The sequence below is a fragment of the Columba livia genome, chromosome 18, assembly GCF_036013475.1.
Source record: "Columba livia isolate bColLiv1 breed racing homer chromosome 18, bColLiv1.pat.W.v2, whole genome shotgun sequence".
Classification (NCBI taxonomy): Eukaryota; Metazoa; Chordata; class Aves; order Columbiformes; family Columbidae; genus Columba; species Columba livia.
The window spans coordinates 10,686,448-10,705,895 of record NC_088619.1 but is presented as its reverse complement, the minus strand read 5'-3'; the positions used below and the strand labels follow the sequence as shown (position 1 = coordinate 10,705,895).

Below are 19,448 nucleotides of genomic sequence, written 5' to 3'. Positions count from 1 at the left end.
TCTTGTATTTTTTTAAACAGCCGAGCTGTGTGTCTATTGCACAACGTCAAGATGATGTTCTGAGGGTTGGCGGTTTGTTCTTACTGGGAAGCTGGAATGATTTATTTCTAGGTAGCAGCAATTCACTGCTGGTGTAGTGGAAAGATCATAGCGGGGCAGGACATCTTATAGCAGCAACAAATGAGGTGGCAGTAATGTCAAGACGGAACAAGGACAACTGAGGACCAAGAACCCATTTGTTTTACTGAGCTTGAAGCAACATCTAGACCCATCAGACTGTAAGGAAGAGGCTGATATTTTAATTTTGCAGAGGAAGAGTTTAGATTTAGAATGGTGCCAATTGAACTGAAATCTGAGATTCCTCAGAATTAATGTGCTGAAGAAGAGACAAAGACTCAGTGGAAAACTGGGGGGAAATGGGAAGGTATGTGCTTTGAGAAACAGATAAAGGACATAAAATCATAGAAGCTCTAGAAGACCCAATTTCATGAAATCCGCGTTCTAAAAGCAAAACAAAGCCAGTAGAGGGTTCTCTGTGTGTGCATCTATAGAAAAAAGTTGTCTTGTATTTAAAACGTATTCATATTTCATCCAAGTGTGAATTTCAGTTCTTCAGGGCTGTAGAAGTTAAAACTGCTTGAAACAGAACAAAAAAACACTTTCATGGATACAGCGCTCTGGAGGAAATTAATATTTTATGGGTATTTCTCTCCAGTCCAGCAAAGGATGTTAGTCTGACTTTTTTTGATGAAAAGTTTAGAACTGGAAAAATTGCATTTATCCAGTTTAAAAGCTAAGAGTGAAGTTGTTCTTTTGTAGAAGAGACTGGGCAGATGATCCCAAGCAACAGCAGCAGCACATCTGCTGCAGCTCTGCAGCCAGATGTTGAGAACGGCAGCGGGAGCGAGTTGGGCTCTGGACAGAACGACTCCATTAAGACACCTGAAGATGCTGAAAATGCAGAGGGGGGATCCCACACTTCAGAGGACATAGGTAATAATAATAATAGTGCCTCTAACTTCCATTTTATGCATCTGTTCTTTAGTTTATGCCTCCCATAGATGAATAGAAAACTTGCAGTTTTTAAGTTTGTTTTAAAAGCCTTTTTTTCCTGGGCAGGAGAGAAATCGAACGGTGAAAGAAGTGACTCTCCAGGCGCGGGAAAAGGCACGCCAGGTTCGACGCGAATGCTCACAAGATTACGAAATCCAGATAGCAAGTTGAGCCAGATGAAAAGCCAGCAGGTTGCTGCTGCGGCACATGAAGCAAATAAGTTGTATAAAGAAGGCAGAGAGGTTTGTGCACATCTTGGAAAACTCAAAGAAGTACGAAAACTGTTTTAGAAAACTGATAATCGTTTAAAAAATATAAAAGTGATTTTATGCAGACTGTGGAGGTACTTGAAAATAAAGTAGTAATAATAAATGATGAAATTGTAATATCACAGGAAGCTTTTTTCCTCCTTCTCCTTTGCTCTTGCTCTCTTAGTTGCTGTTTAGAGTGGTGTGACAGTGACCCACTGCACCTTCCTTTAACGGGCTGGTCAGAACAGTTAGAAATCCATTTACTGCATAGCCAGTAATGTTACATGTGTTTTCTTCCACTTCTGTCTTCAAATCTCTCCGAGCTGCTGTGCCAGAACTGCAGCTTTACAGTGGTTTGTGTTTGATTATTGTTTGACTAGCTGGGTAACAGCCACATATCCAGTTCATAACAAATCTGTACTGGCAGAGTATGGTCACTTAGAGGCAATCATTGCAAAATTGTAGCACTGCTTGATACAATGAACCTGAAATGTCTCTTAAATGTCTGCCAGGTGGTGTAAACTTTTAGTCTGACTGCAGGTTGGTTGGGGTTTTTTGGTGTTTTGTTTTGTTGGGGGGTTTGTTGTTCTTTTTGTAGTTACTGTTTTTTTAAGTAGCCCAGATTCTCCAGGAAAAGAAGTGTTTGATTGTTAGGAATTTGTGGCAGTTAGTTGTCTGCATATTATTTGATGCGTTCATTCCATTTTTAGCTGCTTTTTTTTGTAAGGTAGCATTCAGCATGTCTGTTCACAAACCCCTCAAATTTGGAACTCAGTTACGAGTAATTAGACCAATGGTGTGATCTGTGCCATTTTTTCACAGTCAGAGATACTTGTTTGCTCAGCTACACGTGTGAATTCTGTGCTTTACTGAGGAGGGGTAAAGTTTAGCAAAGCAGTTTCCCCAAACCTGTGTCCTTCCATGGGCATCATTCAGAGCAGCAAAACAGGTTCCTGTTCCTCAGGAGCCTGGATGGTGGTTTTTTTTGATGTTAAAGTTGATCTTTGGGAATATCCTAACTCTTTATACAATCTGTGATGAAGTACATATATTTAGTATATTGGATAAACAGTTACAGAATCCCAGAGTGTCAGGGGTTGGAAGGGACCTGGAAAGCTCATCCAGTGCAATCCCCCCATGGAGCAGGAACACCCAGATGAGGTTACACAGGAAGGTGTCCAGGCGGGTTGGAATGTCTGCACAGAAGGAGACTCCACAACCTCCCTGGGCAGCCTGGGCCAGGCTCTGCCACCCTCACCAGGAACAAGTTTCTTCTCAAATTTAAGTAGAACCTCCTGTGTTCCAGTTTGAACCCATTGCCCCTTGTCCTATCATTGGTTGTCACCGAGAAGAGCCTGGCTCCATCCTCCTGACACTCCCCCTTTAGATATCTGTAAACATGAATGAGTCCCCCCTCAGTCTCCTCTTGTCCAGCTCCAGAGCCCCAGCTCCCTCAGCCTTTCCTCACACGGGAGATGCTCCACTCCCTTCAGCATCTTGGTGGCTGCGCTGGACTCTCTCCAGCAGTTCCCTGTCCTGCTGGAACTGAGGGGCCACAGCTGGACACAATATTCCAGGTGTGGTCTCCCCAGGGCAGAGCAGAGGGGCAGGAGAACCTCTCTGACCTACTGACCACCCCCTTCTAACCCACCCCAGGTACCATTGGCTTCCTGGCCACAAGGACACACCCTCTGACAACAGCCTTATGTTCTCCCCAAGTGGCCAGCCCCTCCTTTCATGATCTATAAACTCTCCTCTTCCACTTGAGCACACCCAGCAGTTCCCTGATTAACCACGCAGGTCTCCTGGCTCCCTTCCTTGACTTCCTACGTGTCAGGATGCTCTGATCTTGTGCCCAATAGAAACAGTCCCTGAACACTAACTAACTATCTTGGTTATTTGCTTCTACAAACCGATGCAAGATATTTTTATTATTTTATATATAGACAGTTGAAGCCTAAATTATAAATAAGTAAATAGAAATATTGGAAACTTAAGTGAACCTTTCAAATCATTCTTTCTTCCCCAAGGTTCTGGTGGTCAACTCTCAAGGTGAAGTCTCCCGAGTGAATGCAAAGAAAGAAGTTGTGATGAAAGGAAATATCAACAATTATTTCAAATTAGGGCAAGAGGGGAAGTATCGTGTTTATCACAATCAATACGCCACTAATTCGTTCGCACTGAACAAGCACCAGCACAGGGAGGACCACGACAAGAGACGACATCTCTCGCATAAGTTCTGTCTGACTCCTGCTGGAGAGTTCAAGTGGAATGGGTCTGTACACGGGTCCAAAGTTCTCACCATATCCACTTTGAGGCTCACTATTATTCAGCTAGAAAACAATATCCCGGCATCATTCCTTCACCCTAACTGGGCTTCGCACAGGTAAATTAACACATGAAAATATGTATTCTCTTGTGTTACTTGTATTTTTGCCAACAGTATTAATAAGCAATGGCCTTTGTTTTTTCAAATCAGTGATCTCCAATCACTGTGCTTCAGTATATTAAAATAGAAGATCATATGTTTGTAATTTGCGATGGATGGCTTAAATGATTGCACTTTTGAGTAAAGTATTAAAATAGAAGAGATTTTATCCTACCATTAAACCTTATTAACGTAGCATGCTATATTAGTGCATGTATATATTTCAGGTGGTTGTTTTATTTTCCTGTCTAGGTCTAACTGGATTAAGGCTGTTCAGATGTGCAGCAAACCTCGAGAATTTGCACTAGCGCTGGCCATATTGGAATGTGCAATTAAACCAGTGGTCATGCTGCCGATCTGGCGGGAATCGTTGGGGCACACTAGGTAAACTAAACAGACAGAAACATCTTTTTGAATATGGGAATTTTGCTTCGTTTTACAGTTACTAGATCCTCTAAGCCTGTAAGAATTATGTTTAAATTTACTCAGTCGTTCAGCACGTCCATGTTTTTCTCAACAAGAAACACTGAAAATACACGACGAGATTTTTACGGTGTTATTGCTCCTGCAAAGTAAGGTTGTTTTCTTTATCTGAGCCACAGTCTCAAAGTGATAAAGCTGTGGGAGACTAGAAGAGCAAATTTCAATGTTCTCAGTTCAGTGGAGTCTGTCTTTTGTCTCTCATTGTGCCACAGAGGCAGAAATGAAATGTGTCTGATTTTAGGCACATTTACAGGCAGCTCTTTGCCTTCCTGGAATAGCCAAAAACACAGTGTTCCTATTGCAAGTGGTACATCTGACCTGATCCTGGGCTTTCCTCTTCACTTCAGACATTTAAAATTATTCCAAGGGGTAGGATATGCTGTTGATTGATTTCTTACATCTGCCGATAGGATCCTGTACTTAAATGTACTGAAATGTATATGTATTAGGTTACGCAGAATGACAGCAATAGAAAGAGAAGAAAAGGAGAAAGTGAAAAAAAAAGAGAGAAAACAAGAAGAAGAAGAAACAATGCAGCAAGCTACATGGGTGAAATATACATTTCCTGTCAAACATCAGGTAAGGTTTTCTTTTGTGTTTCTTTTTCTGTTTTCATTTTAAACATAAAATTTCACTGCGTTACTCCCTGCCATTGGAATAGGAACTGTGCCCACCTCTTCAAGAACATGTGTAATCTCTCAGCTTTTAGGTAAATAGGTTCTAAAAGCCATTTTAATTTCATGTAATAGTGAGATGTTACTATGATAGAATCAATTCAATTATCAGCAGATGTATCTTTGATGTTAGTACATTATTTCAGCAATGTCCTTCAACTTGCTTGAAAAGGTCTGTAAGTGAAGTTTTTGCTTTTTTAAAAGAAAAACATCTTATGTTTTTAAATGAAAGTATAAATAGTGCAGCAAAGCACCACTAAAACTACTGGTTTAAAAATATTCAACAGGTTTGGAAGCAAAAAGGAGAGGAATATAGAGTAACGGGATATGGCGGCTGGAGCTGGATTAGTAAAACACACGTGCACAGGTTTATTCCCAAACTGCCTGGCAATACTAATGCGAATTACAGAAAGTTGCTACCAAGTAAGTGTCTGCATTACTTACATTTTTAAATTACTGACGTATGGCTAACATACGTTAAAATGTAGCAGAGTGTATAATTGAAACCATTTCATTCATTTGTTAATAGCAAAGAGTGAAGATGAAAAATGCAACTTGGATAAACGAAAAGGTCCAATTAAGGTGAAAGCGGAGAAAGATAGAACAAAGGAGTCTCTTGATCTGCAAGCAAAAGACAAAGATGACATTTCAGAAACCTTGGGGAAAGTACAAGTGAAAGAAGAAAAGTCACATGAAGAAAAACTAGAAGTTGATATCATTTCCAAAAACGTAGATCGTGCAAAAGACAAAGGTGGGGTACTTAAGTTATTGTAAAACTAGCTATTCCTTACAACCTTGCATGGGTAAAAGCACAGGAGCTCAGAAATAACTTGAAAAACTGTGTAGCAGGTTTTGTCAAGACATTTGTATCTATTAATATGTTAAAAGGTCCACTGCTTTCTTAGTACTTAATGTAAAAATACTGTCTGGTATTCATTGTTAGGAGAGCTTATTGATTCAGAGTTATTTCTTCTTCACAGTGGAAAAAGAAATCGATGGTGAAAATGATAAAGTCATCAAGGAAGAGCCGATGGATGTAGATGATGTGAAAATTGAATCCCCCGTAAAAGATGAAGATAGTGATTGTAAACTGGATATAATCAATGTCAGCGAGGGATTTCATTTACGGACTTGCTACAAAAGGAAAGTAAAATCATCCAAATTAGATGGACTACTTGAGAGGCGAATAAAACAGTTTACACTAGAAGAAAAACAGCGTTTAGAAAGGATGAAACTGGAGGCCAGTGCTAAAATGGCCGGCGTTCAATCTGTAAGTGCCCAGAAAAACATAGATGAGCTGCAAATGAGGAAAGTACAAGAAGGAAGCCAGTTTGACTTGTCTTCCCAAGACCAAACCTATATCTCAGATAAAACTCAAAGCGAAGACGCGGAACAGGACTGCTTGCCCATCAGCGGCATCTCTTGTACCAAAAGCGGTGAGCTGGAGCCCTCTTCACCTTTGACAAACAGGCTGCCGAAAAGAGAAGGCCGGCTACGGGATGAAGACTCCCCCCAGTCCTCTGAAGGTGAAAACTCTGTTCAGAACGATGGTAAAGAAAACAACCCTGAATCTCTGAATGCTGAGAAGTGTCAAGATGCTCTTGGAGAGTCTGAGAGTTCCTTTGTGGATGGCTTGAAAGAAACAAATGCAGAAGGTAGAAGGAAATGGGATGTTTTGGAAACAAGTGGAAAACCTTTGAAACAAAAACTACCTATTACCAGAGTGTCTCAGTGTGAACGTGAGAACTTAGAGCTGGCGGTAACTGAAAGCAGCTGTAGGAAGGATGCTCGGGCCACTCTTGGAAAAACGGATTCAGCAGAGAATTCTGAACAACAGAGCAAAGATTCAGAAAACAACTGTACGATAAAAACCCATATTGAACCGACGTCCTCTCAAGAAAGTGAAATGGAGGAAGAAATTACTCCAGGAAAGACTGAAAGTAAATCCGAACCCAAGATTGCATTTCACCAAAAATCAGGTAGTAAAGGTCTGGAACACGCTGATGAGGATTTACTGAGCTCTAAACTAACTGAGGCGAACGGTCAAAAGCAAGGCCAGGAACTGAAAGTGGAGACAAGCACCATCAACAAATATCTTGATCAGACAAATCTAAATAGCGTTAGTGACAGAAAGAATAGCAAAGATGAAGAAACCAAGAGAGACTTAGAAAAAGGAAAATCGGCAGTTCAAATGAATGGAAAAGACAACGACATTAAAGTATTATCAAACGATGGCTGCTTAGCTAAAGACACATGCGAAACTAAGGCAGGAGGTGATATTGAGCCGAAAGTTAATAATATTAATAGATCCATTCCAGAACATGAAATAAAACCATTGACTTATAAGGAATCTTCAGTAAAACCATTCATGAATGGTGACATCATGACGGAGGACACAAAGGACAAAAATAAGTCAAGTCTGCAGAGTTCACCTGAGTTTGAATCTGGAGAGAGTCTTCAGTCACCAGAAGAAAAACAGCTTTCTCCTGAGAGATGTGCCTTTGGCGCAGCTTCCACGCCAACGCACGCTGCCTGTAGAGAAAATAACCTGAACAGTGAAACGGAATCTATGGAAACTGAAGTAATTGAGGATAAGAAAGTTGCTCCATCACCTGTAACCTCATGTGAGGAATCGAGCTTGAGTAGTGACTTTGCTGATCAGAACGGCGTACAGACCTATAAAACGGAGAATGTTAACGGAGAAAGTAAAATAAAAACCGTCATTACTGAAGTGACTACGACAACATCAACTGTGTCTACGGAATCCAAAACTGTGTTTAAAGTTGCAGAGACTGTAGCTTCTAATGATGAGAAAACAACAGTGGTATCCTCAACGGAAAACTGTGCCATATCCACCGTAACCACCACCACCACCGTCACCAAGCTCACCGCTCCGGCCGTGGACAGTAACGTCGACGTCATTTCTGTGCAAGAACACAGTAAAACGGTGGTTACGACAACGGTGACGGATTCGCTGACCACCCCAGAAGGAACGCTGGTGACTTCCATGACTGTCAGCAAAGAATATTCTACTAAAGACAAAGTGAAGTTAATGAAATTTGCAAAACCCAAAAAAACTCGTTCTGGAACGGCGTTACCATCATATAGAAAATTTGTTACCAAAAGCAGTAAAAAAAGCATATTTGTTTTGCCCAATGATGACTTAAAAAAGCTGGCCAGAAAAGGAGGGATCCGAGAAGTTCCCTATTTCAATTACAATGCAAAGCCTGCCTTGGATATCTGGCCATATCCATCCCCAAGGCCAACTTTTGGGATCACTTGGAGGTACATACTTTACATTTTTAGGACGTGAAGAAATTAATTAAATTTTAAAATACAAATGCTATACTTGCTTGTGCCCAAACATGCAAATTTTGCTATTATTCAATAATTTTCTACATTGTTCAGTAAAGGTAGAATGGAAACCCTTGTCCTATTGGTTGGTTAGGTATTTTAAATACATTTTGATTTTTGTAATTAATACTCCCTTGTTAGGTACCGACTCCAAACAGTAAAATCACTGGCTGGAGTGAGCCTCATGTTGCGGTTGCTGTGGGCATGCCTCAAATGGGATGATATGGCAGCAAAAGCTCCACCCGGGGGAGGAACTACACGTACAGGTATTATTTCTTTAAATCACTGCCCTTCTTAGTGCAAAAGCTCTTGCTGTTATTTTGAGTGTTACACTCGTTCCAAGCATTGCTGACGTTAAGCTTGACGTTAAGCTACGGCGCTTGAATTTTTATCAGCAGTTTGTACTAGTTGCTGCTTCTTTAAGTTGAATATATTGCGTTGATTGGAGATTTAGTGTTTGTTTGTTGTCTGTTATTAATGTATTGGGACTAATTTGTTGTAGAAACAACTGAAACTGAAATTACAACAACAGAAATAATCAAGCGAAGAGATGTTGGTCCGTATGGAATCCGGTCAGAGTACTGTATAAGAAAAATTATATGTCCCATTGGTGTACCAGAGGCTCCAAAAGGTATGTATGGTGGTTTGGGTTTTTTCTCCTCTTCCCGTAAGCTCCTACAGAAATTAAGGTAACTGGATCTTTATGTTAATTCACACCATCAAGGGAGCAAATACAGCTTGACATGAACTATTCATTCGCCCATTTGAAACAAATGACACATTTAACAAACTGACGTGATTTATCTGAAGCTGAAAGGCCTTCCTGTTTATAAAATGAGACTGAAAGACACACTAAATCTTGGTTTATGCTTTAATTTTGTGTAATGATTGAGTTTAACGTGTGTGTTTTGACTGTTCTCTAAAGAAACTCCAACGCCCCAGAGGAAGGGACTGCGGTCAAGTGCACTAAGGCCAAAAAGGCCAGAAACACCCAAGCAAACAGGCCCTGTTGTAATTGAGAGCTGGGTAGCAGAGGAGGAATTGGAGCTGTGGGAGATCAGGGCCTTTGCTGAAAGGTAAGCAAATTGAAATGAGCGTTTAAAGAAAGCAGTTGGAATTTGCGCGTGTCTGTTAAATAAAATCTATAATACAAAGAAAACTAGTGTGTGCAAGTAAAGGTAAAGTCAGACTGAGAATATATGTCATAAAACAAATATTTTCAATATTACATGCTTAGAGTGGAAACAATGTTTTTGAATCTCTTGGAAAGAATTGTTTTCAATTAACAGTATTTACATAGATTGTTTGCAGTCTCAGGTGTCATTATAAATTCCAGTTTTGATTAATAGTCTCCTGTAAGGTGTTGCAGTAGTTTAACATCGGAATATTTCAGGGTTGTTGCATGCAACTTCAGTAGTATCATTCAAAATGCTTGTAAAGCCATGACCAGTTTTTCTGTGCTCTTCAGTCTTAAGATTTGTTCTTACAAGAGCGATTAAACTGGATAAAATGAAATGCAGTTGGATGGTTGGACTTTGTGCGGTGGTGTAACTCCCTTTCGGTTGTGTCTTCGGCAGGGTGGAGAAGGAAAAGGCCCAGGCAGTTGAACAACAGGCTAAGGTTAGTGAACAGAAGAAGGCAGAGGAATTCAAGGCCCAATTGGAGGCTCAACTAAAACACCAACGATTGGCTGCCCAGCAGGTGGGGGAGCTACTGGTGGGCCCACCTGTCAGCAACATGACTAAAATGTGGGGAACAAAGTTTACCCCTATTTTACACCGTTTTTAAAACAGTTCGCACTCCCTGTGCGGACTAAGCCATTAAACCACGCTGCTGCCACTGTGTACATTCGTTACTTTGAAATGGGGTTGAAGCAAAGATTTGGGTTGGATTCCTTTTTTTGTTTTTCTAATTTATAACACCTTAAGAAGGTTTTGTTTGCTGTGTGTTAAAAGGAGGCTGAGAAGCACCGACCTGCAGGTAAAGTCACCGGTGTTCTGTGGGGTAACGGGGCGGACTCGAGAATCCAACTGTGTGTTCTTCATGCTTTGATCAGATTGAATCTTTTGATTCTTATCCTATCTGAAGTTGGCAGAATGAAGCCCATTGATAATTTTTTAATATACATATATATAGATGTAAGTCAGTATATATATAAATGTAGGTAATTACAATTAGGAAACCCAATGCCATGTTGGTATTTCACATGCATTATTAAGAATTGTGCTTTTTTCCCAACTTACTCTTTTTCTTTTCATCTCCTCTGACCACAATGCATTACCAGTGAATGAGTGTTTCTGATTCATAGGCATTACCTCAATATGCTAACCAGTCACTGAAATTTACACTCATGAATAAAGAGATCATTCCAGTAACACAAGGAAGAATGTTAAGATGAGCTGGAATTGTACAAGAGCTTACTGATATTATCCCTTCACAAAGTGGCTCTCTAGGTTAAATGTACCTTCTTGACGCTTAAAGCACAGAAGGTTGCTGGGTAAGGGGTTTTGATCTGGATTTTTTGAAGCAGGCTGCAAACCGGATTTACACTTAAAAGAATAATTTTAAAAGCTGTGTTCTTAATGGTGAAGTAGAATGATACAGTCTCATTTATTTTCCTGGAGCTGGCAGGATCTCTGTGCATACAGCTCTAAACTTGGGAACGCTGGTAACGAACTCTGCGTTAATGATGGTGTATCGCTTACTGAAGTGGCTGCAGGCTGCGTGCACGTGGGCAAAGCAAATACGGATTGATATTTTTCAAAGGTTTTTTTAACCTTTCAGATTAATCTGAGCCTAGTAGCTTTTCTTTAAAATAAAACGTGTGGTGAAGTCAATGTGAGCTGAGGTTTTTAAAGATGCTGTAAAGAAAAATGTCTGCTTGTGCACTGCCAGCAGAGTTGTGTTTCTGCGGCTCGAGGAGTCTTTGCTATAGGGTGTGTCTTCAATCCTTTACAACTTGAACTAAAATCCTACCAGACTCTGTTATTTTTCAATACCGAGACAGCATTTATTTTACAAAATCTGAAAATGCTGATGATCGCTGTGTTTATTTTGTGTTTCTGCGTTCGTAGAAGCGGCTGGAGCAGCAGAAGCAGATCCCCGCGGCCGGCGTGGCCCCGGCGGTCACCACGGCCAGCAGCACGGCCACCACCGGCTCCACCCCGCAGAAGGTGGTGGTGGGTCCCTTGGCGGGCCCGGTGCCCACGGGAACCAAAGTAGTGCTGACTACGAAAGTGGGTTCTCCAGCTACAGTAACATTCCAGCAGAACAAGAATTTCCATCAGACTTTTGCTACTTGGGTTAAACAAGGCCAATCTTCAACGGGTAAGTAGCCGTTTATCACAGAAATAACATGTAGATAGGGTGAACTCCAGCACAGCACCTACGTCTTCTCTGGAATATATAGCATTATTACCTTGATTGTTATCTTTGCTCTTAACTCTCTTGCTAAGTCAGCGAGACACTTCTGAGACAATACCTGTCTACTTTTCCTTTGTTCAGACTTGCTAGGTACAATTATTTCTGACCTGTCTCACTTATTACTGCCAGTTGTTGTAGTAGTAATCATTGCTAACGAAAGCGTTCTGTGCCGTATCGTACTGTTTCCAAAAGGGAATTTTTACCAAAGAAAGCATGACACCTTCAAAAATGATTGTAAAAGTAATCCTGTGGTTTGTTGTTTCGTGCTTGAAAGTAGTCATTTCGTGGACTAATGATTCTGCTCTAAACCTGACTGTTCTGTGTGCCTCACTAGCCACTAGCACAGCTGCCAGCTCAGCCACAACCATTGCCAGCACAGGGCAGACCTTCCAGATCTCAGGCAGCCCAGTAACGATGGCAGGGAAAGTGATAACTAAGCTGCCACTCCCTGCAAACAGCAAGATTGTTGCCGTCAATGTGCCATCAACTCAAGGAGGTAGGGGAAAGGGAAGTGAATTAAAAATGTATTCCAGCTTGCTGATTCATTCTCCATTGACACTATTTTCCCATTGAAGTAAAACAGTGACTCGAAAGGGGAAAACATATTCATATATATACAAGTGTCTAGTGCTTGTTTCCCCTGTGTTGCATATTTGTGTCTGTAAGGGGAAAATGCAAGTTTTTTGCCTATAAATTATTCTACATTTTGTAATGCAAAATTAGAAGCTTTATTTTTAACAGTGTGGAATGAAGCATGCTTTTTTTTCATTATCTACATTATACATCAACAAAACTAGTTTCTTGACCAAAAAAAGAGCTGCTGTTCTTAGTTATTAATGCCTGCATCTGCTTTTCACTGATGAGCAAGAGTTTGGCTCCAGACTAAGACTAGCATTTTTTCTTCTTGCCTTGAGAAAGGACTTAATACATTAAGATTTGTGAATGTATATTGGACAGAAAAGTCTCAATTCGCTGTCTCCATTATACTTAGCATCTGAGGAAGTCGAGAGGGCTACTAGTTTTGTATTGGAATTTCTTAGGTAACATGAAAAGCCTTACCCATTTTCTTCAGCACCACAAGCTTGTAGATGAAAGGTGTTTAAACTGGTCTCCTACATTTTAAATTAATCAGGCTATAGCTTTTAATGGTTGTATAACACTAAATTGTGGCACCGCATCATTTGCAGTTATCATCACACTGATCTTTGTGAAGATTCACTCTTTCCTTAATCTCTTCTAAAATACCTATTTCTTAACTTAAAATGTAGGTGGACTATCGACAAAGTGTAATGCTGCTGCTTTTTACAATATGACAAAGGTTCTCCCAAGAAGTGCTGAAAGACTCAAAGGTGTTCTAGAAACCTGGAGACTGATTTCTAAATGCCACCCTGGAGTTGCTTTTACTTCTTTTGCTGGCAATGGCGTCACTAATGAATTCTCATTTTTTCTTTAATTAGGTGTTGTTCAAGTTCAGCAAAAGGTGTTGGGTATCATTCCATCGACCACAGGTGCAAGTCAAACGTTTACTTCATTCCAGCCGAGGACAGCAACCGTCACCATTAGGCCAAATACCACAGGGACATTAGGAACCACAAGCACTTCACAAGTAAGATGTTGTTTCGATTATTTAATGCAAAAAATTGTGGGTGCAAATATTTTAAGTTATTGGCGGATATTAAAAGTTCTGCCTACTCACTTTTCAATGTTTTTGGTTCATCTTGGCAATGGTGTTTATGGATCCTTTATTCCAACGAGGTACAACAACTGTCTCCAATTGAAACAATGAATAGTTTAGAGCTTTGTAAGCTTTAGTGGTGCGGGCACAGATGAAAAAATACAGAATCTGCTTCCCTCTTTCTTACTAGATTAAAAAAAATATATAGTAATGCTTGAGGGCCCATCCCAACGGCTGTTTTCACAAGTTTAAGTGCGCTCCGTGTTGTGGTGTGTGCAGGTGGTGCAGGGGACACCGCTCCGCCCTGGGATGACAGTAATCCGGACACCACTGCAGCAGTCCACGCTTGGCAAGACCATCATCCGAACACCTCTGGTGGTGCAACAAGGTATTCTTCCAGCCAGTAGGTTCATTTTAATATTTAAATTCCCAGTGTGAAATCCATGGTTTGTTTCTCCATAAATACTTCCTGTATTGTACGTCCCAATGCAAAAATACCCCAATTTGATGCTTGACTTCTAACAGGTGCCTTTTCTGCCTTTTGAATGTGTTGGGTACAGCTTTGTTGGTGGTGTTCATCACTGACTGGGAAATCTAGTACTTACTTTTAACTCCATTCATTTGAACAGAAAAACATTTAGAATAATTGTGCATTGAGAACTTGTTTTTTAAAGGCAAGCTAAGTGTTTGAAGTACTCTGTAAGTATGTGAATTGAATTAAAATAGAAAACATTTTGCAGACTTTTTTCAGTCAGCCACACAGACAAACTGCTTGTAAAGAGAATTTCTGTGCAAACCGCGGTGTTTGCTTCACTTGTCTGATGTTACGCTACTGCAAATTGCTGTGCTGATGGTTGTGTTTCTTATCACAAATTATTCTCTTACAGGTCAGACGCAGCAAGTGGTGACTCAAATCATCAGGGGTCAGCCTGTCTCAACAGCAGTTTCTAGTACCAGCACAGCTTCTACCAGTGCTGGACAGAAAACCGTCACGAGTTCTGGGACACCACCCCAGCAAATCCAGCCGCAGCCCGCACCGCAGCCCCCGCGCCCGCAGCAGGGGCAGGTGAAGCTCACGATGGCCCAGCTCACGCAGCTCACGCAAGGACAGGTAAATATTGTACAGCCTCTGGGCATGGAAATGTGCTCGTACTTAGGAATACATCTTATCAAGCCTTTGGGTTTCAGCAGGGTAGCGTGTCTGCTCATAAACTTGTTTTTCAGCCTTCATTTAGGATGACCGATAGCATAATTAGAGACTGAAAGAAGCTTGAAGGGTATATGTAAAGTTTTAAATGTAACTAACATCAGGGAAGTTTAACAGTACAGAAAAGAGTCCTTGCATTAATAGCAGTAAAGGACATCGTTATTTTGAGTGGCCTGTTTTGTAGACCTTCAGCACATAATGTTCATTCCTTGTCTTCTGACTTTTTGTGAAGATTTAGTTTTAATTCATGTTATCCAGAGTCTCAGAGGAAAAATTACGGTATCTGGAACTGGAGAAGGAAAAAGTTCATAACAGCTTCTGCTCAGATCATGAAGGTCTGTTGGCAAAACACAGAGTCAAGCATAGGGTAAAATCAGATTTCCGTGAGTTACCACAATACCTATTCTTCAAATTATAAATTACATACATAAATGATTGTAATGTACAGGCTGTTTGTTGCCAGGTAAGATTTTTACACGTGGAACGAGACTCAGAGTTCATTTCCACACCAAAAGGATTTTTGTAGGGACATTATTCTGTTCTATGGGTTTGTAAAATGTGGAGTTCTGCACTTAGGTGTTGGGACAATCCCCTTCCTGCCACACCACTGACTGGAGAGGGACGTCAGGAGCTGCCTCAGGCTCACCCTGAGCAACAGAATATGTGTAGCTCCAACCCAGTCATCTCTTGATGACAGAGTTGTTGAAAGAGTATCTTAGTGTTTCAAGCTCTCAGGTGCTAGTGCTAGTTTTGGAATATGGTATGTGGTAAAAGTATTGAATTCTGTAATCCAAACCCCTAATTCTTCTGAGTTTTGACAAAGTCTACCTAAGAAATACATCACTAATACACCGATATTGACTTCTTTTTCTTTAGGGTGGCAGTCAAGGATTAACTGTGGTAATTCAGGGACAAGGTCAAACTACTGGTCAATTACAATTAATCCCTCAGGGTGTGACTGTAATACCTGGTCCAGGACAGCAGCTTATGCAAGCAGCTATGCCAAATGGTACAATTCAGAGATTTCTTTTCACCCCGCTACCAGCAGCTGCTACTACAGCTAGCACAACTACAACAACAGTTTCCACTTCAACCTCAGGTAAGCATTGTTCTGTTTGGCAGGAAAAAATCTTCTGTTTGGGTTGCATGGGAGTTCTTAAGCAGCTGGAGATGGGCTCTTATTACAGTAAATTTGTTGGAGGTGTATTAGAAATCTCTTTAATTTCTGTGTAGAGCTTTATAGCAGTTCTAAAAGGTTCAAACTGGTAGGACTCACAGACATGTCATTTGAAATTAACAGAGTGCTTGTTTTTATCGTTGGCAGCGGCAGGGGAGCAGAAGCAAGCTCTACAGGCCCCGCCAGCGCTGCCGCCGGCGCAGCCGCAGGCCCAGCAGCCAGCGCAGCCCCCAGCGCAGAGCCAGAGCGCCCAGCCAGTGCTGCCGGCCCAGCCCGCGCTCCAGCCTGAACCTCACACCCAGCCTGAAGCTCAGACTCCGGCGTCTGGTGACTCTCCGGTCACGCCTGAAGCACAATCGTCTAAATCTCCAGTTCAGTCTCCAGCACAGACCCAGGCTCAAGGGCAATCTCCAGCGCAAGTGCCGAGCCAGGCGCAGCCTGCGGTCCCTCCACAAGGCCAGTCCCAAGTCCAGCCTCAGCAACCAGCTCAGGTGCAGACTACAACCCAACAACAGATTCAGATGCAGCCCCCTGCTCCCATACAAATTCAAGCTCAGCTGCAGCAATCACAGCCTCAGGTTCAGACTTCGGTCTCAACCCTTCCAACTACTCAAAGTTTAAATCAGGTTCCTGTGCAATCCCCAACTCGTCCTCAGCTGCAACTTCAGCAGCCTCCAACAAAAGTTATTACAGTGCCTCAGCTTCAGCAACAAGTGCAAGTTCTCTCTCAGCTCCAGCCGCATGTTGTGGCTCAGATACAAGCCCAACAAGGCAGTGTGCCCCAGCAGATCAAGCTTCAGTTACCTATTCACATCCAACAAACTAGCCCAGTACAGGCTCACCAGATTCAGAATGTGGTGGCAGTTCAAGCAGCTAGTGTTCAGGAGCAGCTGCAGAGGGTTCAGCAGCTCAGGGAGCAGCAACAGAAGAAAAAGCAGCAACAGATAGAAATTAAACGTGAGCACACCCTTCAGGCTTCTAATCAAAGTGACATTATCCAGAAACAGGTAAAGTTAACAGAAGGAAATGAAAACTTCATTAATGAAACCAGTCTCATTTTAAATGCCTGTTCTTGTTAACGCTGTTAATACATTTGATAGGCAGATAATTTGATTCTTTCAAAGTTAGTGCACGATTGCTTTTGGCAATTTAATTAACTATTCTAAGTTAATTCAGCACGTAAGTCCATTGTACCATGTTTGCAGTCTTCTGGCACCTTGATTCAACTTACCACGAGCTGCTGGGACAATAAGTCGTTACTCTCAGTTCAGGGAGGACAGGTCACAGGTAGGAGAGCTGATGTTCAGAACATCTGTACAGTACTGGCATTGCCTGCTCTAGGAAACTGAGCTTTCAAAGAGGTATCTGAAATGTAATGCTGTTGGATGGCTGCGGGGCTTAAAAAAATACATATATATATATCTAATAAGAGACTCTTACCATTTTTAAAAAGAATACAACCAGTCACTGAAGGAATGCTGTCAATTTACATTTAGTCCCTAGGTTTAAACTCAGCATAAGCAAAATTATCCTGCCCTATGTGGGGCTTGGAGGTGGTATTAATTTTCAGTTTTGCTTTCGACATTCAAATAATTGCTTTAAACAAGCACTGTCCCCCTTATAAAATTCAGTTCTATTTGTCACTTACTGGAATTAATAATGCTAACTTTAACTTAGGAAGTGTCCTGGTTCTCCCAGTAATATTATGAAATACTGGCTAAAGTTTTCATATTTTATTTTGGATTCTGTATCATCCTGCAGGTGGTTATGAAACAGAATGCTGTCATAGAACACTTGAAACAGAAGAAGACGCTGACTCCAGCTGAGAGGGAAGAAAATCAGAGGTGAATGTGCATCATAGTGCATCTTTAGATGTGAAAGATGTGTATCAAATACAGCATGTCTGAGCCTAAGAGTACAGAGTCCGCAGCAGCTACTGGTCCGGGCCATTGCTGTTTTGTTGTTTGCTTTCAACTCATATGTTAATTTGAGCTATTTCTCATGGTAACTCTGACAGCAAGAAGCATTAAGTTGCGTAGGGGGGCTGAAATAGAATGGGAAGGGAAAAGTAAATTCATGAGGACGAAAATACATTAATTTTCTAATTGAAACATAAAGCAAAATAAATGAAAATTGCAAAACAAGTGAGCGGGAAAAGAGATTTATACTTGAGCGTACAACAAGCAGATGAAAAATTAATCTGGAGTTGTCATTAGTGAGGAAATTTGGAACTGTTTTGTAATGAATTCTATACACTGAAAAAGATTTGTCAGTCCTTATGCCAAAACACAAGAACTTGGTCATGTTTGGTGGTCACTGGAGGGTGGAAATGGCTTCCAACTTGCTTTCACCCTCCATCACAATAAACAAAATCCAGCCCTTTGAAACATGTTGGTGGAAACTGGATTGAGTGAAAATGTAAAGCCTGAGTTTGGTGGGAGTTTGCAAGGGAAAGGTGAGGAACGATTAATACTCATGTCCATTAAATCGAATTGGGACTGGCCCTCCTGAGCCTGACTTAGGGCCTTGATCCCAGTGTTGTTCTAGTAAGTATGAGTGGGAGCAATCTGTGTTACTAACCGTACCTTGATGTGTCTTAGGAAATGTAATAATTTAGCTTGCAGTTTGCAGAGACTGGAGGATTAAATGATTCTGCGTTCTCAGCTGGGGATAAATAGACAGCTCAGCCCAGCACAATGTTCTTTTTCTTGATTTCTTCCCCAGAATGATTGTGTGCAACCAAGTGATGAAATATATTCTGGATAAAATAGACAAAGAAGAAAAACAGGCAGCTAAGAAACGAAAGCGAGAGGAGAGTGTAGAACAGAAGCGTAGTAAACAAAATGCTACTAAACTCTCAGCTCTGCTTTTCAAGCATAAGGAACAGCTGAAAGCTGAAATATTGAAAAAAAGAGCACTTCTGGACAAAGATATACAAATTGAAGTGCAGGTAAGGACAGTTATTCTCCAAGTTTTTAAGCTGGGGAGAGCATTTCTGTGTTAATTTTTAGTGTATCTGTTTGCTCAGTGAACTCTTAAAGAAACATACAGGAAGAAGTTCTGATTGTGGATGCATGGATCTCTGCAGAGCTCATATATGTCCTTTTTCTGCTGCTTGTTTTTCACCTGGACTGAAATTACCTTGTTTCCTGAAACAGTTTCTGATCAATAACAGCCAGTGGGTCATAGTAGGACAAGAGTGTCGTCCCTTAACGTTACATGAACTGTAGGGTAGAAAATTGGCACCTTTTCTTCTGGTTAAGCATGGGGGTTTATGTCTAGATTTTAATCTGGTCATGGAATAATCACATGAAATGCCTCCCTCTATTTATTCATTTAATACACTTCAGGAGGAGCTAAAGAGAGACTTGGCTAAAATTAAGAAAGAAAAAGAAAAAGCCCAGGCAGCTGCTGCTGCAGCCGCCGCTGCTGCAGCCGCCGCGGCCACCGCGCCGCCGCCACCCCCGCCACCAGCGCCACCAGTGCCACCGCCACAGCCCCACGCGGCCAGCGTCACCTCCTCCTCCTCCACCACCGTCCCAATGCCCGTGTCCTCCCAGAAGAGAAAGCGAGAGGAGGAGAAGGATGCGGCGGCTTCCAAGTCCAAGAAAAAGAAAATGATTTCTACTACCTCAAAGGAAACCAAGAAGGACACGAAGCTTTACTGCATCTGTAAAACGCCTTATGACGAGTCCAAGTGAGTAGCGGAGGCCAAAGCCTCTT

At 41.5% G+C, this 19,448-nt stretch overlaps 1 protein-coding gene across 18 annotated transcripts in view; it reads left to right on the top strand.

The window, feature by feature from the left end:
- Positions 1-19,448, top strand: part of BPTF (bromodomain PHD finger transcription factor) — a 47,779-nt gene that overhangs the window by 20,044 nt on the left and 8,287 nt on the right. For 7 of the 18 annotated variants that reach the window (XM_065034949.1, XM_065034945.1, XM_065034939.1 and 4 more), the window contains 22 exons: positions 820-993; positions 1,120-1,325; positions 3,335-3,690; positions 3,985-4,116; positions 4,665-4,794; positions 5,177-5,312; positions 5,419-5,640; positions 5,870-8,174; positions 8,385-8,509; positions 8,746-8,874; positions 9,169-9,319; positions 9,821-9,944; positions 11,318-11,570; positions 12,001-12,162; positions 13,124-13,272; positions 13,621-13,744; positions 14,229-14,452; positions 15,425-15,647; positions 15,873-16,732; positions 17,487-17,569; positions 18,450-18,675; positions 19,076-19,422. In XM_065034949.1, coding sequence (XP_064891021.1) covers positions 820-993; positions 1,120-1,325; positions 3,335-3,690; positions 3,985-4,116; positions 4,665-4,794; positions 5,177-5,312; positions 5,419-5,640; positions 5,870-8,174; positions 8,385-8,509; positions 8,746-8,874; positions 9,169-9,319; positions 9,821-9,944; positions 11,318-11,570; positions 12,001-12,162; positions 13,124-13,272; positions 13,621-13,744; positions 14,229-14,452; positions 15,425-15,647; positions 15,873-16,732; positions 17,487-17,569; positions 18,450-18,675; positions 19,076-19,422 — 6,841 coding nt within the window. The remainder of the gene's footprint in view (positions 1-819; positions 994-1,119; positions 1,326-3,334; positions 3,691-3,984; positions 4,117-4,664; positions 4,795-5,176; positions 5,313-5,418; positions 5,641-5,869; positions 8,175-8,384; positions 8,510-8,745; positions 8,875-9,168; positions 9,320-9,820; positions 9,945-11,317; positions 11,571-12,000; positions 12,163-13,123; positions 13,273-13,620; positions 13,745-14,228; positions 14,453-15,424; positions 15,648-15,872; positions 16,733-17,486; positions 17,570-18,449; positions 18,676-19,075; positions 19,423-19,448) is intronic. The other 11 variants (XM_065034947.1, XM_065034937.1, XM_065034952.1 and 8 more) reach the window with 8 other exon arrangements.